General features: G+C 54.1%; 1 protein-coding gene across 6 annotated transcripts in view; it reads left to right on the top strand.

Moving 5' to 3' along the window:
- Nucleotides 1-1,131: 1,131 nt before the first annotated feature.
- Nucleotides 1,132-22,489, top strand: part of DHRS3 (dehydrogenase/reductase 3) — a 42,068-nt gene continuing 20,710 nt past the window's right edge. Inside the window, exons 1-2 of one of the 6 annotated variants that reach the window (XM_032602907.1) lie at nucleotides 1,132-1,147; nucleotides 2,967-3,116. In XM_032602907.1, coding sequence (XP_032458798.1) covers nucleotides 2,967-3,116 — 150 coding nt within the window. In that variant the 5' untranslated portion in view covers nucleotides 1,132-1,147. Of the gene's footprint in view, nucleotides 1,148-2,514; nucleotides 3,117-22,489 lie in introns of those variants that run through there. The other 5 variants (XM_032602901.1, XM_032602929.1, XM_032602885.1 and 2 more) reach the window with 5 other exon arrangements.

Here is a 22,489-nt window from a genome sequence, read left to right as displayed (position 1 = left end):
TGGGGAAGTGGAGCTATGATCCTTGTGAGGCCTTTTAGGCTTGGAGTGTTAACCTTAGGTGGGGAGAAAAGCCTGGAAGAAAAAGGATTAGCTGGTAGGGTAGCAGGAACACGGGACGCTGGAGGCTCCGGCAGCTTGGAGGCGCAGTGTTGCATCCCGACCACTAGGCGGCGTCGAGGATAACAGATGAGAACAGGCTGAGCACAGGGGTTCCAGTTCCAGACCTTCCCAGTTGTCTTCTTGGCTGGCCCGGCAGACACCGGCCACAGCTGGGTGGGAAGGGCCTGTCTCTCCAGGGTTGGGATTTCTTTTCCATTTTTTACAGAACTCCTAGGTGGGAGGAGGCCGTCACGTTGACGAAGTCCTGCCTTTAGCCGTGGCCTGGGAGCCTATGAAAGCAATGGCCTGCCTTTCCATCCGACTTTTGGAGGGAGCCTGGTCTCCACCTCTCTCCTCCCCTCCTGCCAGAGTGGGGTGGGGTGGGAAGAGGAATCACGTCTGGATTTGGATTCCTCCCTTCTGTACTACCTGGCAGATGGGGATAATAATAACCCCCCTACAAGGTCAGTGGGAGGATTAAATTTCAGAATCTAAGCCCTCAGTGTAGGACAGTCTCTCATCCAGCCCCACTCTACCAAACCCTTCTTGCTCTTCCAGCGGTCCAGATAACGATTTTCCAAATTCATCTGGAAGAAAGATCCTTGCCTGCTGAACTTCCCTCCAGAACTAGAGGGTCTTTGCCGCCCAGGGAGGAGTTTAAACTCCAGCCACCCCATCCCCAAACCAGCCTTTCTCAAGGTGATTTTCTCGCCTGATGGCCAGCAGAGCATTAAATGTACTGATTCCAGCACACCCAGCCCTGCTGAATCAGAAGGTCTGGGGGCGAGGCCCAGCACTCCCCGTCTGAACAAGCCTCTCGCTGGAGAACTGCTGCACCAGATTACAGGGCAGCTCCCTGGCTCACCCTCTCTCCTCCAGGCCTGGGACCATCAGGGGCAGCAGGAGGCAAGTCTCATCAGCACTTTCAACTGGGCCTGCTTTGCAGTGACTCACCTCCCAGACTTCTGCAACAGACAACTCTAAGTAGCTGGGTCCCACCCTCCAGCAAGGGAGACATTTTTGTTGGGGGAAAGCAGGAGGTTACAAGGTGGGTGCCCCACTAGAGCAGCCCAGGGAGACCCAAAGAGAGGAGCTGCTGCCTATACAGCAAGGGGGGCAGGGGGGCGCGTGGGTTTAGCACGTTTTGTTTACAGGCGTTTGTTATTAAGGAAATTGCTGTCAGTCAAGGTAATTCTAGCCCAGATGAGCAATAAATATGCTCCCAGCTAATCGTTCGGGGATTTTATTGGCACTCTGGGGGCAGAGGTTCCTTTACCCTGCCCCCACACCCCCACCCCTCAAAGCAAAACCCTGCTCCCAGCTGTTTCCCCCCAGCAACGTGAGGGACTCGGGGCAGACTTAGAAAGTGCGCTCTAAGTGAAAACTGGAGGAGTCTGGGCAAGGGTCAGAAGTGGCTCCCTGGTCCTATGGAGGCAGGGAATGATCAAATGACCTGAAATAAACCCTGGGCGACCTGATGGATCAAGACAAGCGCGAGCTCTCCCGGGCCTGCACCGCATGCAGGGGCGGTCACCTGGCCCGCAGGCTCCCCTGCTCGGGGAGACCGCGTCCCGGACCAGGAGGAATGTCTCGAGGAGTGAGCCGGTTCGCAGGAGTCGGTTCCAGCGTGTGCGAGTTGCGGCGGCGAGCCCTCAGGGATACCGCCGGCAAGCCCCGGCTTGCAGCGAGGGGAGCCGGCCCCGGGAGAGCGGAGTCGCAGCGAGCCCGTGTGCGCGCCCGCGCGCGCACCCCGCCACTGCGCAGGGGGAGGGGAGCTCGCGGCAGCCACTCAGAGGAACGGTAGTGAAGCCTCAGAACAACTTTAACTGTCAATCAGACTTAATGGGGTATTAAAAAAAAATGGGGGGAAAAAAGGGCCGCCCTTTCGCTCCCAGCCAGCCGCGGCTGCCCCGGGAGCGAATGGATAGGGCGGCGCAGACCAGGGCGACCGATCCACGCGCGCTCCGCACCCGGGCCCTCTCCAAGTTGGAAAGGACAAAAAGAAGGCAATAAATGCTAACAAGGGAGAGAGAGGGAGCCGGATCGAGCGGCAACTCCCAGCCTCTGCTGGAAGAGAGAGGGAGGGAGGGAGCCGAAGAGAGCGGGCGCGCGCGAGGGCGAGCCATGCACGTAAAGAAACTGACACCCGGACCCCCCACTTCTCCTGCACGTTGCTGGCAATCAGATCGCGTTTAAGCAATTTCCTGAGCCCAAGAATAGCAATGAGTCGGGAGACTTTCGCGGGCTGAAATTGGGAGCTCCAAGCACTTTTCCCCCCTACTTTTTTTTTTTTTCCTGGAGAAGGGGGGAGGCGCTCCAATTTGGAAACAGCTTTTTTTTTTTTTTTTTTTAAATCTTGCGCTTTGAAACCGCGGGACTGTAGCAGGGTGCGCGCGTGTGGTTGGTGCCTTTTTTTTTTTTTTTCTTCCCCTGCCTAAACTCCTCTGTCAGCCTGTAAACATTACCTGAGAATTCCCCAGCCGAAACGGCTGCTGGGGCACGAAAGTTCTTGTTAGAACTTTCCACCTCCGGCTTCCCCTCCACCCCTCTTACTGTCCCAACCTTCTGAGACGCTTTTTCTCCTCCCGAGGATTTATCTCACCCACCCACCCACACCTCCCCCCCCCCCCGCCCTTTTTCTCACCCGGTGCTTGCTTTGCATTTGGGAAGAGGTGATTTCAAGAGTGGCCAGGTGGGACGCCTCTCTGCCCCTTATTCGGTGTATTTATTATTGTTTGGGGGTGTTTTCTTTTTTAAGTCCTGTTTTGTGCGGTCCGGGGAGTTTCGCCCCCCCACCCCTGCCCGGCTCCGCGGCGCGGAGGATGGTGTGGAAATGGCTGGGCGCGCTGGTGGTGTTCCCTCTGCAGATGATCTATCTGGTGGTGAAGGCTGCCGTCGGACTGGTGCTGCCCGCCAAGCTGCGGGACCTGTCTCGGGAGAACGTCCTTATCACCGGCGGCGGGAGAGGCATCGGGCGCCAGCTCGCTCGCGAGTTCGCGGAACGCGGCGCCAGAAAGGTACCGGGACACCGCGACTCCAGGGGATGGGGGCCAAAGGCTAGGGGGACCGCGGGGACGGGGGGTGCGCCCACCTGCTGCCGCTGCCGGAACCCGCGCCCAGGGTCTGAAAGTCGCCGGCCACCCTACTTCTCTGCGCCACCCGTGAGTGCTGAGCTAGTCAGTTTCACCTTGTACATTTCCCGGGCACCCGACTGTCTTTTTTGGCAGGTCCGGAACTGACCCGCTCCTCTGGGATCTGTGGCTGGCTGTTCACCCCCCAGCCCGAAACTTAGCAGATCCCCCCGCTTTCCGACATTCCTCCCTCCCAGAGGAAGGTGTCGTGTTTTCCCTCTCGTCTTTCCCTCTTTTGCCGCCACCCTGGGGAGTGAAGGGTGTGTGCGCTCCTGGGTAGAGCTGGGAGCCGCCTGTGAGCTGGCGCTTCATATTTTCCTTGGCAACCCGCTTCCCAGCCCCAACCTGGGCGGCTGCAGCTCTGGAGGCAAGAAAAGAGGGGATACTTGGTTTGGGTTTGAAAAGGAAAAAAACGGTGGTGGATGTCTAGCCTAGCCTGATAGGCGCTCGGAGGCCCAGGTGTTTGGAAATCTGGAAAGAGGGGACAAGGGTAACCAGCAGCTGATAAAGAGCCCTTGTTCTCACTTCAATGCTGCCTCCGGCCGACCCCCCCCAATACAGCCCCAGAGGGGATCCCTCCCCACTAAGGGGCGAGGTGGTGCAACCCCACCTCCCCAGCACCCAAGCTCTGCCTTTAACTTTTTGGTAGACCCAGCACCTCTTCCCCTACTTATCCCAGACCTGGTGCCGGAGAGTGTGGAGGGTGAGCCAGCTGTCACCCAGCTCCGACCCAAACCAGGCTGACTCACCCAGTGACTAGAGCAATAGAGAGAGAGATTTGAGGCTGGCTGTCTCCAGCCAGCCCTGTGAAGAGGAAGAGCAAAAACAGGGAATTAGATTGAAATTTAAACTGTTGTGAGCAAGGGGGTGAAAGGGCCAGCAAAGCCAGCTGATCTGACATGGAGCCACATACCTAGGGGATTAAGTAAATATGTACTGTAGAAAACCAAACCTGCATGTAATTCCAGGTTGCTTTTGTTTTGTTAAATACTGCCCTGAGATTTACAATCCCTCCGGGGTGGCTCTGACTGGGACTGAACTTTGGAGCGTGAACCAACAGCCAAAGCCGATTGCCGATTAACTCTTCCTTCCCCAGGCGGTGTCTAGGGGTGGGGGGTGCGGGGGGAGCAGCTGTAGGTTGGCGGCTATCAAGGCTGACTAGCTGGGGTCGGCTGTCCTGGGCTCCTGCTTCTCCTTGGGTGGTTTGGACAGCTGCTTGACCTTGCAGTTAGAAGGAGAGTTTGGAAGTGTTTTTAACCCGTGGACACACAGAAAAAGGAGAAGCAAAAGTTCTTCTCAGCAGTTTCGTTTCCTTGAGGTGATGCCCCCTTTGTGGAGGCGTGGCAGGTGAGGGTGCCCTTGCAGAAGGATGCAGGGTTTGGGACAATCGCATGTGATTGTCATTCCTTAGCGGTCTGCATCCCACAGAAACTTTCTTCTGACTCTTCCAGCTGGCCCAAGTCCTGGGTCTCTTTCACTGCTCTTGTAACTGGCTGCAGTAGGCATATGAAGAACTCTTTCAGTCAATCTGGAAAAACTTGACTGACTGTAAACAAGCCTAAATTGAAAGAAGTATATGGCATTGGGGGGTGGAGGGGGTAGAGCGGCACCCTGTAAGTCCCTTCACTGGGAACCATGCCCCACCTAACTTGGAATAGATATCTTCTTCCAAAGAATAAATCCAGGGCCAATGAGAAATACGTCTTAAATTGGTATCTGGTCACCAGAAACAGGAACCATGGGGCCTATGGAACTTCCAGTGCCATTCACCCTAGGTTCAGTGCTCGGACCAGTCAGGATGCCCAAGAGCCCTCCCTATAACTCATAATCATCTGACCACTTACTGGGGCTACTTTTTAATAAGCTTTGCGCTTGCTGTCACAGTGGGGAATTTGCAATCAAGGTTTCTTGCCTGAGTCCATCTGGGGCCCAGTGAGAGGACCTTGGGACAACTCCCAGAGCTGGGAGCGTTTGGGGGCTGGTGGGCTTGGGGACAAAGGGCCGGCCGTGTGTTGTGGAGTGGGGACTTTGGAGGAGATGGCTGAGAGTGTTGTGTGGATGGTGGACTCAGGGTGGTCCTGGAGCAGCCGGAGAGAGCTGGGGAGCAGTGTTAGACAGGTGACCTTGGTGGACGGGGCTGACTCTCCTCCCCTTGCTGGAAGTGCAGTCTGGACCTGAGGGGAAAGGCCCCCTAAAGAGAAAGAAGGGAGGAGAACCAGAGTCTTTGCAAATAGCAGGCATGTCCAAGAGAGTTTACTCTTGGGGGGAGTGACAACCCAGTTTCCCATAACGACCTTGAGTCAAACAGGATTTGGCAATATTTGTGAGCAGTAGTGCACCTTAGGCTGCAAAGGTGACCCCAATGAGGGTTTTTCTTAAAGGAACACAAAGGTGCCAGGAGTTGGAAAGTTCCCTACCTGGAGATAACTCTGCTTAGCCACCATGTACAAGGTTAACCCAGGAAGGGCCAGTCATGCTCATTGCCCACTACAATCCTTTTAGATTTTCTATGTCCTCCTGGATTTCCTTCCACGAAAGCATTCATAGAGCTTGGGCTCACCCCATCCCCAACAAGGCTCCTGGCAGGCTAGTGGCAGGCTCAGCCTCCAGTCTTTGACCTTGACGTGGTTTTAGCAGGAGTCCCCTGGAGGAGAGAGTGTACTGTTTGTTTGGAAGTATTTGCAGGGGCTGTTCCAGCCTCTGGTCCAGCAGGAGGCAAGTGGCTGGATTAGAGCCCTGAGCCATGACTGTAGGACCATAGAGGCAGGGGCAACACACTAGGGCCCAATCCCTCCATGGAGAAGGGGTAGAGCCAGGACTCGGGGACCCATTTCAGGGAGCCAGTATAAGAACTGGCTCTGAGTTGCACCTGCTTTGCTATTATTGAATTTACAGTCCAGGGGTCTGTAGCCCTGTTCCTAAAGCAGCTTGCCAGGAATTAGCCCTTCACATAGATTTGTGAATCCTATTCTCCATCACATCCATTCAGCAAATCCCATACCCTTCCCACCCTGGCACTGGGGCAGGCTGAGGCGCAACTATCCCTTGACAACCATCTCTGAGAAACCTAGTCCAGCAAACCTACCTGAGATGCCTATCAGGTGTTCGATGCAGCTCTGGGCCTGGAGAGGGGCAGAGACATGGCCAGGTGCTTACAGTCAAGGCACAAATTATAGTGTGTATTAGTTTCCTGTGGCCGCCACAACAAATGACCACTAACTTGGGGGCTTGCAGCAGTAGAAATGTATTCTCTCACAGTTCTGGAGGCCAGAAATCTGAAATCAAGGTGTTGGCAGGGCGCCACTCCCTCCGAAGACTCTATGGGAGAATGCCTGCTTGCCCCTTCCAGCTCCTGGTGGCTCCTGGCTGGCGTCCCTCGGCTTGTGGCAGTGTCACTCCTGTCTCTGCCTCCACCTTCATGTGGCTGTCTTCTCTGTCTCTCTGTATGTCTGTGCATTCTCTCATCTTCTCATAAGGACACCAGTCATTGGATTTAGAGCCCACGCTAAATCCAGTATGACCTCATCTTGAGATCCTTAACTAGTTACATCTCCAAAGATCCTATTTCCAAATAAGGTCACATTCTGAGGTCCCAGGTAGACATGAATTTGGGGTGGGGGAATGCTAAGCGGAAGAAGCCCAGAGCTATTAATCTGTAACAAGCGTGCATGGAAGGCTTCATGAAGGAGGTGGCATTTGAGTGAGGCTTAAAGAAGGTCAAGAGTTTCAACCAGAAGGGATGGGGGAAGGGTAACCCAGGTTCAATAAACCACTGATCAAAGACCGTATACCTGGCTGAAACTGGGGAAGGGAGGTAGAAGGCAATGAAAGGAAAGGATGTAGAGCGGATTAGGTATTAGGAGAAGTAAGCAGCTTGTATCTCAGACTCTGAGTTAGGCCAGTACTGATGAGAATAGGAAAAAGGAGAAAGAAGGGAGAAGGGTCCAGACAGGTAATCTCGGGCCCCAGAGTCATCAGGCCAAAATAGCTGCATTAAACAATTGATGTGTCATGAAAGTCACAAAGCCGGGATGACGTGGGAGACAGCGGTGGCTCACCTCCCCCATCCTCACCCTGAATGCAGCCTTTGCTGGGACCGTTTAGGAAAAGTACCAGGTTCTCTTTTTTTTAAATTTATTTATTTTTGGCTACTTTGGTTCTTTGTTGCTGTGCGCGGGCTTTCTCTAGTTGCGGTGAGCGAGGGCTACTCTTCGTTGCGGTGCGCGGACTTCTCTTTGCGGTGGCTTCTCTTGTTGCGGAGCATGGGCTCTAGGCGTGCGGGCTCAGTAGTTGTGGCTCGCGGGCTGTAGAGTGCAGGCTCATTAGTTGTGGCGCACGGGCTTAGTTGCTCCACAGCATGTGGGATCTTCCCGGTCCAGGGCTCAAACCCATGTCCCCTGCATTGTCAGGCGGATTCTTAACCACTGCGCCACCAGGGAAGCCCCAGGCTCTCATTTGATGCAGCCTGGGAGCAGGAAAGTAGGCTACCTGTCCTACCCGAGGCATCTAGGAAAATTCTTTCAGCTTGCAGCATCTGGTCCTTGGATTTCAAACAATGGGCTTTACAATTTGGACCTGTCACCTGAATAGACAAACAGCCCCCTTTTACTGCCCCACCTACTTCCCCTGGGGAACAAAGGTGCCCACATCTTGGGCCACGCCCCCTGTGGCCTGGCTCACCTGGGTTCTAGACCTGACTTTGATAAAACCCTGGAAAAGTGTCTCCCTTCTCTAGGCTGCAGCTAAGAAGCACACCCATAAGATGAGAGGGGATGCAATGATCCCTAAGATCCTGGCATGCTCTAAAATTCTCATGTTATGGCTCAGCCATCCCAGGAAAGCAACTGAGTGCCAAGGTCTCTGCGAAAGATATTTGTCCTCATCACTGCAGATCTCAGCCTTTCTTGCTACATATCAGATCCCACTGAATGGCAAAGAAGCAACTCAGAGTTGGAAAATATGCCCTCAGTCTGTAGGAGGCCCCACACCCATTACTAAACTCCCTTAACAGGCACCAGGTAACCGGCCGTCCGGATTTATTTCAACTCTTGCAGAAGATGTTAGTGTTTTCAACTTGTAGCTTTCAAGGGAACAAAGGGCCCAAGTTTCCCAATTAGCATGTCAAGCGGAACTTCCAGTGTTTATCCTAAAATCAGAGAATGTTCCCTAGATCTAGAAATACTGACCCTGAGTCAGGAAGTCCATTGTCCATCCACCTGCCCATCTGTTCTTTCTTGTGTAGACTCCCAAGCTCTTCTGAACTTTCTGCTTTTCAGAGCCTGGGCCATGGGTTTATCCCTGCACAGAGCCCTTTCGATTTCTTTATCAAGATAGTTACTTTCTCCATCCCATCTCCATCTGGTGATTTGTTGAGAAAATGATTCTCATCACTTTGAGAAAATGACCTCTGTCGTATTGAGGAGAAGGGAGCAGTTAGCCATCCTTCCCCCCCACCCCCACCCCCACAAGGAGAGAGATCTAGTTGTTGCAGTCATTACAACTTCTCCCTGGAGGCCTTATCCCAACCTGCCACCCTCAAAATCCCACTTAGTTCTGGGTTCGAGTGCAGGAAGAATTCCAGACCCAACCTGTTGCTCTGTATCCTCAGGCAGAACCTTCCTAGCTGCCTTCGGAAGACACAATTTAAAAATACACCAAGTATATAAGATATCTGAAAGGGAAACATTTGAAACGTATTATTCGTATGAACCACGAAGGTCAGGAAAGAGTTGAAGTCAAATGAAAAAGAGACAGGCAAATCTGTTTAGAGGCTAGCATCCCCAAATGCACGCCCGTCCGCTGTGGGGTGAGTGAGCTCCCTTAAAATGAGTGCTGTCTTAAGAGTTCTGGATTCTCAAAAAGAGAGTGCCAAATATCAGAACAGTTTAGCAAATGAGTGGTTGGTGGGAACTCATTCATTTATACAACAAATCTATGGCACGCCCTCTGTATTCTAGGCGCAGAGATGCAGCAGCGAGCAAAGCAGACAACAGTCCGCACCCACGGGGAGCCTGACAGTTTGGTGAGGGAGACAGATAATAAACAGGATACAGAAAATAGCCCGTTAGATCGCAGTAAGGATCTAAGTGCTAAGCAGAAAACAAATGAGGCAAAGTAGACAAAAGGGGCTTCCCTGGTGGCGCAGTGGTTGAGGGTCCGCCTGCCGATGCAGGGGACACGGGTTCGTGCCCCGGTTCGGGAGGATCCCACATGCCGCGGAGCGGCTGGGCCCGTGAGCCATGGCCGCTGAGCCTGCGCCTCCGGAGCCTGTGCTCCGCAACGGGAGAGGCCACAGCAGTGAAAGGCCCGCGTACCGCAAAAAAAAAAAGTAGACAAAAGAAGAGCTGGCAGGAATGGAGGGAGCAGTGTGCCAGGCAGAGGGAAGAGTGAGGGTCTCAGAGGGAAGGATATCCCTGGGGAACTTCAAGGAGGCCAATGTGGCTGGAGCAGAGGGGGCGAGAGGAAGAGGGCGGCAGTGTGGGGAGCAGGGCAGAGGGTGGCAGCGGGGAGCAAAGCAGGGCAGATGGGGCCCAGCAATCTCTAGAACTGGCTGTGGCTTTGGCTCCAAGTGAAGCTGGGAGCTGTTGGAAGGTTCTGAGAAGGGAAGTGACATGATCTAACCTAAGTCTTGGCAAGATCACCCTGGTGGGGGTGGGGAGGAACGCAGGGGGGTCAGGCCAGAGGCAGGAGAGGGATTAGGGGCAGCTCCCCTGAGATCATGGTACCAGACTCACTGGGCGTCCTTCTGAGACCGTTCCAAAGCTCGGGGCCTGCCCTCAGCTTTGCGCTTGGATTCTTGTTTTTTGGGTTTCTTTTGGCCGTGGCGTGGCATACGGGATCTTTGATCCCCGACCAGGGATCGAACCCGTGCCCCCTGCAATGGAAGCGCAATCCTAACCACTGGACCGCCAGGGAATTCCCCTGCACTTGGATTCTAGAAGACACTGCCCGTCTCCTCTGACATCTTGAGTCAAATGGAAGTGTGTGGGCTGAAGGGGGGTCTGGGTAGGCTGGTGTACCCCTAGAGAGGTGGGTGCGAGGCATCCGGGACCCAGGCCTCGGAGTCTGCTGGGGAGACCTGCGCTCAGAAAGTTGTGATCTGTTCTTGCTGACAGTCGTGGTGTTGTGATCTGGTCCCCGGGTGAAAAATGTCGACCAACTTGAGGGTGACACGGCTCTGGGGGAATTGTGACTATGTCAGATTCATTCATCGATTCAGCCAGCTAGGCTTGAAGCTGCCGCAGGGAACCACATAAACAAGGGTCTCTCTGATGGCACTTACATCCTGGTGCGATGACTGTCTCCAGATAAAGCCCCTGACACTTTGGAAAGAGGAGTGAGCTCCAGCAAGATGACCTTAGTGGTAACAGAGATGAGCTTCCTCTAAAAAGCAAATAAAAGCAAATGTATTGGTGCCCAGAGCAAAGGAGACACTTTTTGGTTCCACTTTGTCAAAGGAGCTTGAGTGCATTGTGGTCAGTGTTGGTCAACATTTTGAGAGGGTCCTTGAGCAACTGGAGGGCGCCCAGGGAGCAGGCTCCGGATGACAAGGACAAGAAGCCACGACTTATGTGGGACGGCAAATCCATGCGCGTTTGCTTGACCACTTCAGGTCCTGGAGACGGTATTGGCCACCTTCCAGGTGCATGGAGGGCCACGTGAGGCTGGGGCCCTGCACCAGGAGCAGCTTCCCACTCTCTGGAGCTTTTCTGCAGTCAGCAGGCTGCAGTGAGGGGGCTGTGGATTCTTGCATCAGAAGAGATTGGGTTCTGGATGACCACCTGGGTCCCTTCCACCCCTTAGATTTTGTGAATCATCGTTACCAGCGTGATAGCCGTGAGGACAGTTACCCAGACAGAGTCAGGGGCCAGGAGGAAGAGAGGCCACCGGCATCAATCAACCAATGCTTAAAAACTAAAAGAAGACATCTCTGCTCAGCCTGACCTCAGCGGGGTCCTTCGGTGACTGGGTCATTCCTTTGTCCGGGTTTTTCAGTGTGCTGGAGAGAGGAGATGAGGAAGAGGAAGAGGGAGGGTGCAGGCCAGGCCCATGTTCACATCCTTCATTTTGACCGTCACTCATGACTTAGACCCGAACTGGATGCTGACAGCGTCCTTGGGCTCCTCCTACAACACGTGACATTGGTCCATACCCTACATGACTGTGGTAGCCTACAGGACTGCACAGTACTTTTTCACATTCATTGTCTTGCCCAGGCCCAGAGGCAGATGTGATCAGCAGCCCCGTTGCTTTTTTTTTTTTCCAATTAAAAAAATTTTTTTTTAATTTGTGTACAATTTTTATAGGTTACTTTCCATTTACAGTTATTACAAAATGTTGGCTACCTTCCCCATGTTGTACAGTACATCCTTGAGCCTATCTTCTGCCCACTGGCTTGTACCTCCCATATTCCCTACCCCTGTATTGCCCCTCCCTCCCCACTGGTAACCACTAGTTTGTTCTCTATATCTGTGAATCTGCTTCTTTTTTGTTATATTCACTAGTTTGTTGTATTTTTTTAGATTCCACACATAAGTGATATCATACAGTATTTGTCTTTCTCTGACTTATTTCACTTAGCATAATGCCCTCCAAGTCCATCCATGTTGCTGCAAATGGCAAAATTTCATTCTTTTTTATGGCTGAGTAGTATTCCACTGTGTATATACCACATCTTCTTTATCCATTCATCTGTTGATGGACACGTAGGTTGCTTCCATATCTTGGCAATTGTAAATAATGCTGCTCTGATCATTGGGGTGCATGTACCTTTTCAAATTAGTGTTTGTGGGTTTTTTCCGATATATACCCAGGAGTGGAATTGCTGAGTGACACGGTGGTTCTATTTGTAGTTTTTTGAGAAACCTCCGTCCTGTTTTCCACAGTGGTGATCAAGTGAAGTGAGTTGCCCGGGATGCTTGGCCTAAGGCAGATTTTGAACCAAGGATTGTAGCTTCAAAACTAGGCCCTTTCCCCCTGGGTCAAATAATAACAGCCTGGCCTGGCCTACCTCGCTCGGGGTTATGGAGAGGTCAAGAGACAGGCTGTTTAATAATGGAAACTACCTCCTACACAGAGGGTTCTGGAAAGGGGACTGGTGAGCGGTCCAAGCGTCAACAGGATGTAGTCGTGCTTGCCTTCACCAAAACATTTTTTTAAGCACTAAACAGCAGTATTTGCATACAATGAGTGGGGTACTTGCCAAAGGATTAAGGTAGTCATTGGTTATCAGGGTTTGCTTTGAACAGCTAACTGATAAGCAGGAAAACAGCACAGTTGTATTTCATTCATTTACAACCAGGGTGGCACCTCTAGCTGGAAGCCAGCTTTGAGGAGTGAGTGGGTTCCCGCTCCTTCCAGCTAAACCTGAGGTCACCAAGTCGGATCCCCCCAAGTGACCGACAGCTTTGATAATTCAGAGAAGGGGGAGATCACTGTAAATTAAGGAAATCTTAGAAGACTTCTTGAAGGAGGTGGCAACTGAAGGGTTTGCAGTACGTCTTCATCTTTTACTGGTTGTGGAGCCATTTGAGGATGTCTCAAGAAGAATGCACAAAGAGGCAGATTTTTATACTTTTAAGGGGTCCTTGGACCCGCCCCCCGATGCCTATCCCAGACGTCAGGTTAAGAAGCTTTGGACTAGATCCAACCAAAACCCATCCAACTCCTTTAGACTCAGATTCAGGGCCCAGGACTGGAGCTTATGTAAGAGGCAGGAGACTCTGGGGTCCTGCGACCCAAAGCCAGGGTCAAGCCAGAGTGGACAGTACAGATTTGTGGCCAACGAGCGTCAGCCTGGCAAAGGCCACGGGGCCCAAGCCTTCCTGATTCTGTTGGCCGCACCCTGCTTTGGGGAATTCGATCTTGAATTCCCTTTTCAGTGGCCTTTCAGGGAAGTGGCTAGAAAAACATTTTGAGCAATGAACCATATGATTATTCTGTCCACACCAAAGCATACTCCTAGAAAGTGTTTACAGATAACTGTCTCCTGTCTGCCTGTCATTCTTCTACAGACCTCTGGCCCGTCTGAGCCCCAGCAGCCCCAAGGCAGACCCCAACACCAGCTGAGGTTCTAGGGCCAAGTATTCAAACTGGGTTCCAGAGCACCCAAGGGGTTCCAAGAAGGTGGGACCCCATAGGAGGTGGAGCCGATAGGGTTCCGAGGGGCCCTTACCTCCATTTAGCTAGATCAGCTTCACTTAGGTCTTGTAGCTTAGAATTCTGTGTAAGATTTTTGTGTGCATTTTGAAAGAATGCCATTACTTCAAGGAGAAGAAAAACAATAAGGCTTGAAAGTGAAATGTTCTAGGAAATTACTTAGGACACACTCCTCTCCTCAGCTGCTCTTCACGGGACTCGTTGGGTCTTCACCTTGGGCTCTTTACTCCAAGGTGAAGAAGCTCGTGGACAGAAGCACCCTCCTCCTAGCCTGTGCCTTCGCCACTCAGGAGAGGGTTCCCCACTTCTACCCCAGGCTTGTGGAAGCCCAGGCGCTGCTCAGCCCTCAGCCAGGCCCCCTCCGCCACCACTAGGCAACCCCTGAGGTAGAAGCCCTAATTACTCAAGCAGGACTGAGACAGCCTCCCAAAGGGCACCCGGCCCAAATTCAGCTCCCAGTCCTGGGAGAAGGTGACTTGGCCATCCCAGCCCCAAAGCCAGGGCTGGCCCGTGGGCAGTGTCACAGCCACTGAAGTCTTTCAAGTAGTAGAGACCAGCCCACTGGCTAGAGCACTCTTGCAGTTCATAATGCCAGCCAGGGCTGCTGGGAGCCAGTTCCTAATCCCTTAAATCCTAAGAGGCCTCCCAGCAAGCTGCTGTGTGACCTTAGACAAATAACCATCTCTCTGGGCTTCCCCCGTCTGAAAAACGAAAGTATGAGGATTCAGTGAAATAACTTCCGTAAACCTCTTAGCTCAGCACCAGAACATCTGCAAGAAATGATGGCTCCTTCCTGTCAGGGTCAGGGTGGGGAGTATAGTGGACACCCTCCAGCCCTGGCTCCGCACCTTTTGCTCTTGGGCCGGGTGCTCTGCTGTGCACAGGGGCAAAAGGCAAAGAACCCGCTGGCCAGAGTCACCCTGGTTCTGGGACTCTGCAGGAAAAGGAGGATTCTGCCCCTGCCACGGAAGTCCTTGGGAACTTTAGCTCTTGACCCTTTCTAGAAATCAGTAAGAAGGAATCACTCTCCGCACAGGGAGGGCTCAGAGCCTGGCATCTTCCCTCCCACTGGAGGCCCATGGCCCCTTTCCTCATGGACAGGGGCTGGTCCAATGCAGGCCTTTCTCCAGCCCAGGCACGGAGGCTGGTCAAGACCAGGGCCTCTGCTGTGGTCCCGGCTGCCCACTCCCCAGACAACCACCCAGCTTCCCCATTAGTCATTTTCATCTCTGTGTCCAAGTAGCTCAGTTGGTCAGGGTTGGGCTGTGGTGAGGCCAGAGTCATGGGTTACCATGGCAACTCCCCGTGCTTGTGGCTGCTTGTTGCCATGTGTCCGCTCCAAAAGACTGTGAGATCCTTGGGAGGCAGGGGCGTGTCCTCTCACTCACCAAGTGTCCTAGGCACCTGGCACAGTAGCTGGCACACAGTAGGTGCTTAATAAATGTTGCCTGAGTGAAGGCATGACTGATGCATCGTAGCTGGTCAGAGCCCGTACCTACTGAGCACCTATTGATGCCATGTGCCAGCACTTGACGTGTAATAAAGTCATTTATTTCCCACAGTGAGCTCCAGTGTGGGTACTGTTATCGTCCTCTTTTTACTGGTCAAGGTTCTGAGGGTCAATAACAAGGTCACACAGCTTGTGAATGACCAAGTGGGATTTGAACCCAGGGCGACTGCTCTTGAACCAGTGAGTTTCGTTGCCTCTCAGTTAATCATCCTACAGGACAGAACAGATCACGTTGACAGCCCGAGCAGCGTCAGTGCAGTGCCTGCTACTAGCTGCCGGCGGTCTAAATGGGTCAGACAACATTAAGCACAGCACTCACTCCCAGGGGTGAGTCCGGAGGTGTCCTTCAGCTTGGTTTATTGACTCGAGTGACCAGAAGGTCCCTGGGTAGGTCTAACTCCAGGCCTGGCTCCCGGTGTTGTCAGGACTCCGTGTCCCCTTAGGCAGGCACTCCCTGTGGTGGGGCTGCTCACGTCTGCCCCAGGATGCCTTAGACCCCAAGCAGCTCCCAGTCAAGTGGGGAGCAGGCAGACCCGTGTCCTCCCCCCAGCATTTCCGGAGGCTCCAGGAATTGAGTCTCCCTGGCTGTGACGGGGTTGCGCTGAAGCAGTCACTGGCAGTGGTGCAGTCACCGGCTGGCTGGCTGTGGGTCTCAGGCCTGACTCAGAGCCAGGAGTGAACCGGCTCCAGCCAAGCCACAGTGTGTGAAAATGGCAAGGTGGGCTTCTGTGGGGGAAATTGGGCTGCTATTACCAAGGAGCAAGGGGGTCAGGAGCAGACGTATAGTACTCCTTCTTGTAGAGGGACCAATCCAGTTTGTCATCTCAGGCACAAATTTCCAGGAGCTCCAGTCTTCTCTTAGCCGGTCCTCCCAGGTCTAGTCCTGCAGACCTTATCAGGTCATTTACTGACACCAACTAAAAAGACAGAATAGACTTTTCCGGCTTGAGCTGAAGGCTGTTTGCCCTTAGGGAGTTTGTACTTCAAAGAGGCAACTTGAGCAGCCACTTAAGGTGGTCCAGCAGGTTGTCAACAGACTTTCTTTGTAACTTTTTCCAGAAGATTTAAGGCCACTGGATAGGAGAGTAAAGGAAGCCCCTCTGCTAGGTCACTGTTAATACTGATGCTTCCCTGGGGGTGAGAAGCCAGCTCTCTGATGCAGGGTCCTTCCAAGGTGGGAGGAAGAGTCTCTGGGTGCCTCTAGAGCTCCGAGGGCCTGGGGGACACAGTCAAGCCCAGCTGGCCAGCCCAGCATGCTCTGACCACTCACAGGCCCTGTAGCAGGCCATCATGGGGAGCTGGGACCAGCGTGACCACAAAGGGTAGTGTGACCTTCCTGCAGGCAGGCAGTCCTGCCAGACACACCCCCATGCAGTCAGGCCACCCTTGGCTCCCACATGCCATGTCCTCATGTCTCACGTGGCAAAGGGGGCAGTCTCGCCTCACCTCTCCAGCCCACTTCCCTGTGAACCCGCAGCAGAAGTGGTGGGGGCCCTCCAGGCCCACCAGGAGCATGGGGAAGTGTGGGCTGGGAACACTGTGTGCCCTCAGGGCTCACGCCTCTTTGGCTGGCCGACCAGTTGTCCTGGTTTGGGGGCCACCTCTTGAGCCTTCATGTTAGCAGGTGTGTGTGTGTGTTTGTGTGTGTATGTATGTGTGCGTGTGTGTGTGTGTGTGCACCCATGTTTAGTTTTATTTCTTTCTTAAGGAGCCAGTATACAATTGTGATTCAGATTTTGAGCTCAGGAATCAACAAACCAAAATTCATATGCTGGCTCTTCCACTCACTTGCTGAGTGGCCCTAGGCAAGTTACTAGACCTCTCTGAGCCTCAGATTCCTCATCTGTAAAATGAGATCTCAGTGAGATACTGTATGGAAAGTCCTGGCCATGCTGGTGAGGCTATGGATCGTGTTTGACGGTCCACTGCAACCCCTCTCATGCACTTTCTGCAAAAGCCTCTGGGGCACATCTTTATGACAGAGAGCTTGTTTTAAGTGATGCCGATAGGTTAGTGTGGGGAGGGGCGCTGTGTCACTGAGAACCCAGACTTTGAAGAGACAGACTCAGGTTTGAGTCCCAGCCCTCCACCTCTCTGCCCAAGCTTTCCGTGGCTGCCTTAATACACACCACACACTCAGTGGCTTAAAACGGCACACGTTTATTCTCACAGTTCTGGAGGTCAGATGTCCAACATGGTCTCACTGGGCTAAAATCAAGGTGTCAGGGTTATGTTCCCTCTGGAGGCTCTAGGGGAGAATCCATTTCCTTGCCCTTCCCAAATTCTGGAGGTGCCTACATTCCTTGGCTTGTGGCCCCTTCCTCCATCCTCAAAGCCATCACCCTGACCTGGCTTCCACGGTCACATCTCCCTCTCTCTTCTGTCTCCTTCTGCCACTTCTCAGGCCCCTTGTTATTATACTGGGCTCACCTAGATAATCCAGTACAGTCTTTCTATTTTAAAGTCAGTTGATTAGCAAATTTAATTCCATCTGCAACCTTAAATCCTCTTTCCCATGTAAGTTAACATAGTCACAGGTTCTGGGGATTAGGCCATGAGTGTCCCGGGGGAGGCCATTATTCTGCTAGCCACACTCAGCCTCAGTTTCCTCATCTATAATGTGACAGTGCCAGTCCCGACCTCCCAAGGCCATTGGGAGGATTCCAGAAGACTGTCGAACATGCCAGCCAGGGGCTCAGAAAATGCTGGTTGGATCTGCCCTGAACACCTGCTGAATGCAAGACTGTGTTCCAGGTGCCACCCAGAGTCACCAGGCATGGAAGATGTCACAGTCCCTGCCACAGAGCGGCTGGCATTGTGGCTAAGGCAGTAGAGTGTCTTCTGTAGGGTTTGTCCTTGGAGAGCAAAACAGAACAGGGCACTTGAATTAATCCCACACTGGGTTGGCAGCTGCTCCACAGAAAAGAAAACTCTGGGTCATCCCGGAAGGCTTCTTATGGGGGTAGATTTGACAGTACAGAAAGGTGTGCAGGGGCCTCTCCTAGGTCATAGGGCCAACGTAGGCATTGCAGGAGAAAAACACACAGGGTTCCGGGTCCCATCTTCGGTCTAGCTGGGAAAAAGGACCCATGGCTCTCAGTGACACTGCAGTGTGGTGGGTACTCTAATGGAGCGGGATGCAGTTCTGAGCACAGGGCAGGGTTTCCAGTCAGTCTGTGCCATTGTTAATAAAGCTCTTCCTACACACTAAGTGATTTGCAGGGACGATCTGATGTGCTCCTTGGAGCAAACCAGTGAGGGAGGAACTATAACTGTCACCATTTTAAAAATGAGAAAACTAAGGCTCACAGAGGTTAAATACTTGCCTAACAGCACACACAGTCGTGGGATCTGAATCCGGGCAGTCCGGCTTCTGCGGAAGGAAGGCTGGCAATGGCTAGGACCAGGGTCTAAGGTGAGGCATCAACAATGAGGTGGAGGCCACAAAAGGAGAACATTCCAGGCAGAGGGGAAGAGCACATCTGGAAAATGGGAGATGAGAGATCCTGGCCTGGCCAGAACAGAAGTGTGAGCGGAGAATGGTGGGAGATGGGCAGGGCACGGCAGAGCTCATAGAGCTTGGTGGCCGTCGGGGTGGAATTGGGACTTGATTAGAAGAGCGCTAGGGAGAGGCTTCCCTGGTGGCGCAGTGGTTGAGAGTCCGCCTGCCGATGCAGGGGACGCGGGTTCGTGCCCCGGTCCGGGAAGATCCCACATGCCGTGGAGCGGCTGGGCCCGTGAGCCATGGCCGCTGAGCCTGCGCGTCCGGAGCCCGTGCTCTGCGGCGGGAGAGGCCACAGCGGTGAGAGGCCCGAGTACCGCAAAAAAAATAAAAATAAAAAAATAAGAGCGCTAGGGAGCCACAGAAGGGTTTCTACAGGGTTCATGACCAGACTGGGTTAACGGCAGGTGAGGGAAGCCAGAATTTCCAGCAGAATCCTCTCATGTTGGAGGGCTGAGGCGCTCTCTACGGACCGCTGAAATCCATTATTCTGCAGGGCTGGTGCTAAAGGGAAACCCCGCCTCGCCTGGCTTCCTGGGCCGAGGCCCATGTGGCTTTGCTCTCAGCATCCTGGCCTTTGCAGGATGTGCTGACCAGGTCATTTCCCGTTGCAATGTCCTGTCACTTCCCCTGAATCCCCCAGCCCTCCAGGCCCAGATCCCCCAGCCTGATAGTACGACGCCAGCCAGCCGGAAGGGTCAACCCCGTACCGTTTGACCTTCGTCCAGCAGAGATTAAACTGATTCCTAATTAGTAGCCTGTAGGATAGACAGTTACTTTGGTACAGCCTGCAAGTAATTTGAAGCTTGTCTTCAGGAGGCCGGTCCATAAATAATGCTTAATTAGCTGAAGGTTTCCCTGGGACACACCAGCTCAAGGGCCTCTGAACTTCAGATTGGGGATGCTGAAAGAGTTACCCCCATAAAAACAGCTGTCTTTCTTTACCCAAAACAACAGCTATATTCTCACCTTCACCAGCAGCTCCCAGAAGTGGTGCCAGGGTCCCAGCTCGGCGGCTTCCTGGCTGTGCCCTTGACATTTCCAGGATCTCAGTGCCTCATCTCTAAAGTGGGCCACAGCTCAGGTCCACAGCCCCTTGAGGACTTGCCTAAATATATATGGGTCGAATTAAGGGGGGAAAAAAGGATTTTAGAGCTTTCTGGATGTTGGAAGTGAGGCTAAGGGGTTGCGGGCCTCACTATAGCACCTTTGAGAAGCCCCTGAATAAATGCTGACCGTGGCAATGACCGTTACATGGCCACTGTTGCCCTTAAATCTAATATGCCTCCGTATTGCTTTTTGCATGTGTCCACTGGGTGCACAGACAGCCCTTAACTAGCTAGCTGTTGTCAGCTGTCTGTCTGGGATGTGTTGTCCATTCTACAGCAGGGAGTGACTTGGTTGGAGTGAGTTTCCTGCAGCCCAGGGAAGGCGTGGAAGGCCCGAGAGCCTACGTTTTGTCCCCCACCCTGGGTACTGCTACTAACCACTCTCTCTGATCGCCCTGCCCAGCTTCCTGGGTGTGCGACCCAAGCTGTCACACACAACCCCTCGCTCAGAAGCGCCCTGTATGTGTCAATGCCCTGCTGTCACCATTGTGAAATTCTCAATACTTTTTCAACTAGCGGCCACACATTTTCCTTTGTCGTGGGCCCAGCGAGGGATGTGGCTGGTCCTCGTGACAGCCATACTGCCTGGGTTGTCAACTTTATCCGTCCCAGGATCCTCTCCAGGGATGTTATCGTCCGTTTCACGGGGGAGGCAAAATGATTTCATTCATTCATTCACATATTCCCCAGGCACCTGATGACCGAGCCAAGTGCTGGGAACACATGGTGAGCCTACATTCTAGAGTGTGTGTGCACTGGGGGAAGGGGACAGACAATAAACAAGCAAACGAATAACTTAAAATTTCAGATAGTGACACAATGTTGGAAAGACAAGAAAACAGGGTGATGTGTGGGAGAGGGACTTAAATATTAACTTCAGTGAAAGAGAAGCTGGCATGGGCTCTGGTGTTATAAGCTGGGTTCTTGGGGTGCTTTTTAAAGATCTGGGGTCATTCTAGGTTCCCCAACTCCTAAAAGGACTTGAGTTAGTGGGGTCCCAGTAGGGGAGCCAGTGTAGGGGCTCCTGGGGCCCTGGGGACTAATTTACCCGTATGTTCCCATAGCCCCAGCTTCTCACAGTAAACACACAAGGCTGAGTTTGGGGGGCTGGGCGGGGAAGGAGAGGGCTGGCCCCGACTTCTCTGAGTGCCTCCAAGTTGTCACAGGCCAGGCCCCTGCACCTGAGGCTTCTAACCAGCCCTGGCAGCCTGGTGAGGGTTTCTTGTACTTTTGACCTTCCCCACACCAGCAGAGGGAAGACAGTTTCAAACCTCCCCACTTCCCCGGTGGGAGATGGTGAAGCCCAGAGATGCCAAGTGACTCATGCAAAAGTCACACAGCACATCAACTCCAGAGCAGAGATGGTCGGCCTGGCCCCGGTCAGGCGGACTTCCATTCCCAAGGGGCGGTTCAGAGCCTGGGGCTACCAAGGGTAGGCAGTCCAGGGCCGCTCTGGGAGCTCTCTGGAAGAAATAGTAGCCCCCTGCCCTGCGGAGTGGGGGAGTGGCTGGTGGGCAGCCACCGGGACACTTTGGCATCCGCTTCCACCTGAAAAAAGGGCCTTCAGCGCCCCTGGCTTCGCTGAAGACGAATGAGTTTCCCAGAAAGCCGAGTGCAAAGGCAGGCACTTCCCCAGTCTGTTGGGCAGAAAGCCCAAAGCTGACCCCAGAGGCCCAACTCTCGGGTTTGGGGGCCCCCTGGGGAGGCAGGGGATGGGGTGCCTAGTGGAGAGGCTGACCCCGGATGAGTGGAAGCTGCCAGGCTCCAGGGATGCTCCGGAGGAGGGAGGCCGAGCTCCAGCTGGGCCGGTGCCTGCCCGGGGGGCGGCGGAGGCGGCGGCGGGAAGGTTCACGCTGCGGCCAGCAGACTGGCTGCGTGTTGCAATGTCTGGTGGCGTTTGCAGCATCCTGTCCGTGTGTGCAGCTGGGGTAACCTCGGGCCGGCGCGGAGGAGCGTGTGTGGCTCTCAGGCCGCGCGGCCTGGAGGCTGCTGGCACCTTGCATCTCATTTACAGCTCCGGGTTCAGCCGCAGGTCAGCGGCGCGGGTGACATCACGGCGTTTGTTTACCGCTCGGCCGGAGGGAGGAAGCGCGGGCGGTCCCCGCAGAGGGAGGGGACCCTTTCCCCCCTCCGCCCCCCACTACGCGCGACCCCAACTTGGCCCCGCCCCGCCGCCCCTGCGGCCTCCCCATCCTCGCCCCGCCCCCAGCCCCACTCTCCTCCCGGCTGCCCCCTCCCCTTCTTCATCCCCAGCCCCACCTCCAACACGACGCCCCTCCTCAGCCTCCAGAGACCCCACCTGTGAAGCCCCTGCTCCTCCCGGCACCTCCGGCCACAGCCCCACCCACACCCTCCCCATCTACACCCACTACCCCCACCCTTCCCCTACCCCTTCCACCCCTTTCCCGTGCGCCCAATGGGAACCGGGCCCAATCCCCACACGGGACTCCAGCCCAGTCCCACCCCAGGCCCTCTCGGGACCACCGCAGGACCCCACCCACCGCCCGCCCGTCCCTGGGCCCATTTTCAGAAGGGCTTCCTGGAGCCTCCTGCCAGATCCGTTGAGGTTTCCCCCGGCGACGACTCCTGCCACCCCCTCACCCCATCATGTGAGCGGGGACCCGCCTCCCTGCACGGAGCGGGCTGCGATGGCCGGCCACTTTGTTACTGGCAACTGGTGTGTTTACCCGGGCACGCTAGGTGGGTAGCTGGCCTGCTTGGCCCGCATCCAGGCACCCTCCACCTGGAACTCCTTCCTCCCTCACCGCCCCGCCCCTCCCTCCGCTTAGGCTGAGTTTTCTGGAAGCTGAAGGGACCTAAGTCAGGATCTTTCTCATCGTCCATACCTGGAACTTGCCAAAGCCCGCCTTCCCAGGAGAGGAGGCTCAGGGCCTCAGTTATGGCAACCCTGTTCTTCCATTTTCTCAGGCCAAACCCTTTAGGGCCCTTTTGGCACCCCTCCTCCTCTGAATCCATCCTC

This window comes from Phocoena sinus, chromosome 1 (assembly GCF_008692025.1).
Source record: "Phocoena sinus isolate mPhoSin1 chromosome 1, mPhoSin1.pri, whole genome shotgun sequence".
NCBI lineage: Eukaryota > Metazoa > Chordata > Mammalia > Artiodactyla > Phocoenidae > Phocoena > Phocoena sinus.
This window is presented reverse-complemented; position numbering and strand designations above follow the sequence as displayed.